Source organism: Galeopterus variegatus, unplaced genomic scaffold (genome assembly GCF_000696425.1).
Source record: "Galeopterus variegatus unplaced genomic scaffold, G_variegatus-3.0.2 Scaffold365, whole genome shotgun sequence".
NCBI classification, from domain to species: domain Eukaryota; kingdom Metazoa; phylum Chordata; class Mammalia; order Dermoptera; family Cynocephalidae; genus Galeopterus; species Galeopterus variegatus.
In genome coordinates this window covers 421,416-424,297 of record NW_007726476.1, presented here as the reverse complement: position 1 = coordinate 424,297, position 2,882 = coordinate 421,416, and the positions used below count along the sequence as shown (strand labels likewise).

Here is a 2,882-nt window from a genome sequence, read left to right as displayed (position 1 = left end):
CAAAAAAAAAAAAAAAGGAGAGAGAGAGTAAAAAGACAAGCCACAGATTCAAAGAAAAGATTTGCAAATCACATATAAGACAAGGTCTTATATCTAGAATATATAAAGAGCTCTTAAAACTCAATAATAAGAAAACAACACAAGATTTAGAATGGGTGAAAAATTTAAACACACCCTTTACCAAAGAAGATATTCAGATGATAAATAAGTGCATGAAAAGATGCTCAACATCATTAGTCATTAGGGAAATAAAAGTTAAAACCACAATGAGATACCATTACACACCTATTGTAATGGCTAAAATGAAAAATGCCAACAATATCAATTATTAGTGTGGATGCATAGCAACAAGAACTTTCATTTATTGCTAATAGGAGAACAAAAAGAGGTAGTCATTCACTCTGGAAAGCAGTATGGCAGTTTCTTAAGATGTTAAATATGCACTTGCCATATGACCCAGCAATATCACTTCTAGATATTTGTCCTACAGAAATAAAAACCATATTCATACAAGAATCTGCACACAAATATTTATAGCAGATATTTATATAGCAAATATTTATATAAATAGTAAATATTTATATAAATCATAGTTTGACAAATATCCATATATGCTAAATTGTTTTCAGAATTGGCAGAAACTGGAAACAACTCAAATGTCCTTTAATGGATGCATGGATAAATAAACTGTGGTATATACACATGATGCAATTCTGCTGAGAAATAAAAGGGATGAACTTTTGATATATGCAGCAACATGGAGGGTCTCAAATGCATTATACTAAGTGAAAAGCTGAATATCAAATGGTTACTATATCAGGGTTCCTAGAGAAAAAAGGTCAATGGAATGTACATAGATATATAAGAGGAGATTTATTCTGGGAATTGGCTCACATGATTATGAAAGCTGAGAAGTCTCACGATATGCTATCTGCAACCTGGAGAACCGAAAAAGCAAATGGTGTAATTCAGTCCGAGTCCAAAGGCCTGAGAATTAGGGGAGCCGATGGTGTAACTCCCAGGCCAAGGCAAAGAAAGGGGTGGAAGGTGTGCTGATAAGTCCAAGAGTCTGAAGGCCCAAGAACCAAGAGCTCCAATGTCTGAGGGCAAGAGAAGACAGAGTCCCAGCTCAAGAAGAGAAAGACAGTTCCTCTGCCTCTTTGTTGAATTCTGGCCCTCAGAGGATTGGGTGATGCTTACCCACACAGATGAAAGAGGACCTTCTTTGTTCGGTCTACTGATTCAAATGCTAATCTCTTTCAGAAACACCTCACAGACACACTCGGATATAGTGATTTACCAGCTATCTGGGCATCCCTTAGGCCAGTCAAGTTGACACATAAAATTAACCGTCACAGTTACAAACTGTATGATTCCATTTATATGCCATTCTGGAAAAGGCAAAACATAACAGAATAGATCAGTGGTTGCCAGGGGTTAGGACTGGGAGAAGGGTTCAAATACTAAAAGAGCAATACAAAGAAATTCTTTTTGGATTCTGGAATTCTTCTGTATCTTGTCTATAATGATGGTTACAAGAATCCATGCATGTTGGAAAAAACTCATAGAACTGCATACCAAAAAAAATGAATTTTACTGAATATAAAATTTTATAAATTATTGAGTGAATTATGAAATATTGACACTATTGTCATATGGTAAATCCATGGCTAAATTATTCTGCTTTTTTTATATTTGTCAGAATTTTCTACTCAGAAAGGTATTACTTTTATAATGGAAAAATACGGTGATTTACAAATAAGTATCACAGTTCTCTAATATATTAGTTTGACCACAGTCAGTATATTAATGGCACTTAATAGTATCCAAACATATAATTAGCAGAACTTTTGGGTAACATTTCAAAGGATATCAGATCATGATTCACCTTGCTTTCTGGATATAAAAAAGACAAAAAGTTATTAAAATTTTGCTTTTATACAATTAAAGGTTGGGGGGAGGGGGAAGACAGGCCTATTTTATATAGTTGGATTTACCTTTGGTGGATATTTATTATTTCCAGTTCAACAATCAAATCTTTCAGACAAAGTTCATATGATTAGTGAAACATTCCATAACTGAACCCCTTTCTTACTTGGATTTATTTATTTATCATTTTCTGATGCAGGTATCAACCTACCAACTGGTGAACGTTCTATATTTGGATATTTTGTGGACATACAGCAATGTGAATTTATACCTTGGTCAGATTTAGTTCCTAGTGATCAGAGACTAATTCAAAGAGGTAAGAGTAATTGTATATTTGTAACATCTCTAAAATATTGGGAATACTCTATTTATAGAAGTAGTTATGTCAGCAACTTTGAAGACTAATATATTCCAAGTTTGTGTAGGGACCAGTTTAGGTCTAATTTACAAAACATGCCTTAATAAATAACCTTTGAATATTTCTTTCTCAGAAATTTGGAATGTATTTGATTAATTCAAAACTGTACTGCAAAAAAAAAACTGTACTGCATTGAAAGTCTAACTAATGGCAATATTTATTATTTTAATTAGCTGTGATTATTGAAGGAGAAAATGGAAAGGATCACTCCTAAAATAGGGAAAACAATGTAAAAAACTTACACTTGGTTATAAAGGAAACTGCCAATTAGAAATGAATAATCATAGTTTGACAAATATCCATATATGCTAAATTGTTTTCATTTTCAATCTTCTGCTTCTACATATGGCAGAAAAGGGACAGAAATTTGTTGCACTTTGAGAGCTTGGTAAAAGTTTGAGGCAGAAAATAATCAAGCTTCTTGTAGAGTTCTCGCAAATACTAAGAAATTTCATAAACGCCAATTGAATTGAATTGCTTTGCAGTCAATTTTCTCTCACTGAAGAATTTCAAAGTTTGGTTGCAAGATTTTTTT

The 2,882-nt window shown here is 32.9% G+C and overlaps 1 protein-coding gene across 1 annotated transcript in view; it reads left to right on the top strand.

Annotated features, from left to right (window-relative positions):
• DNAH14 (dynein, axonemal, heavy chain 14) overlaps positions 1-2,882 on the top strand; it is a 390,354-nt gene that overhangs the window by 241,995 nt on the left and 145,477 nt on the right. Inside the window, 1 exon segment of the mRNA XM_008567995.1 lies at positions 2,129-2,245. Coding sequence (XP_008566217.1) covers positions 2,129-2,245 — 117 coding nt within the window.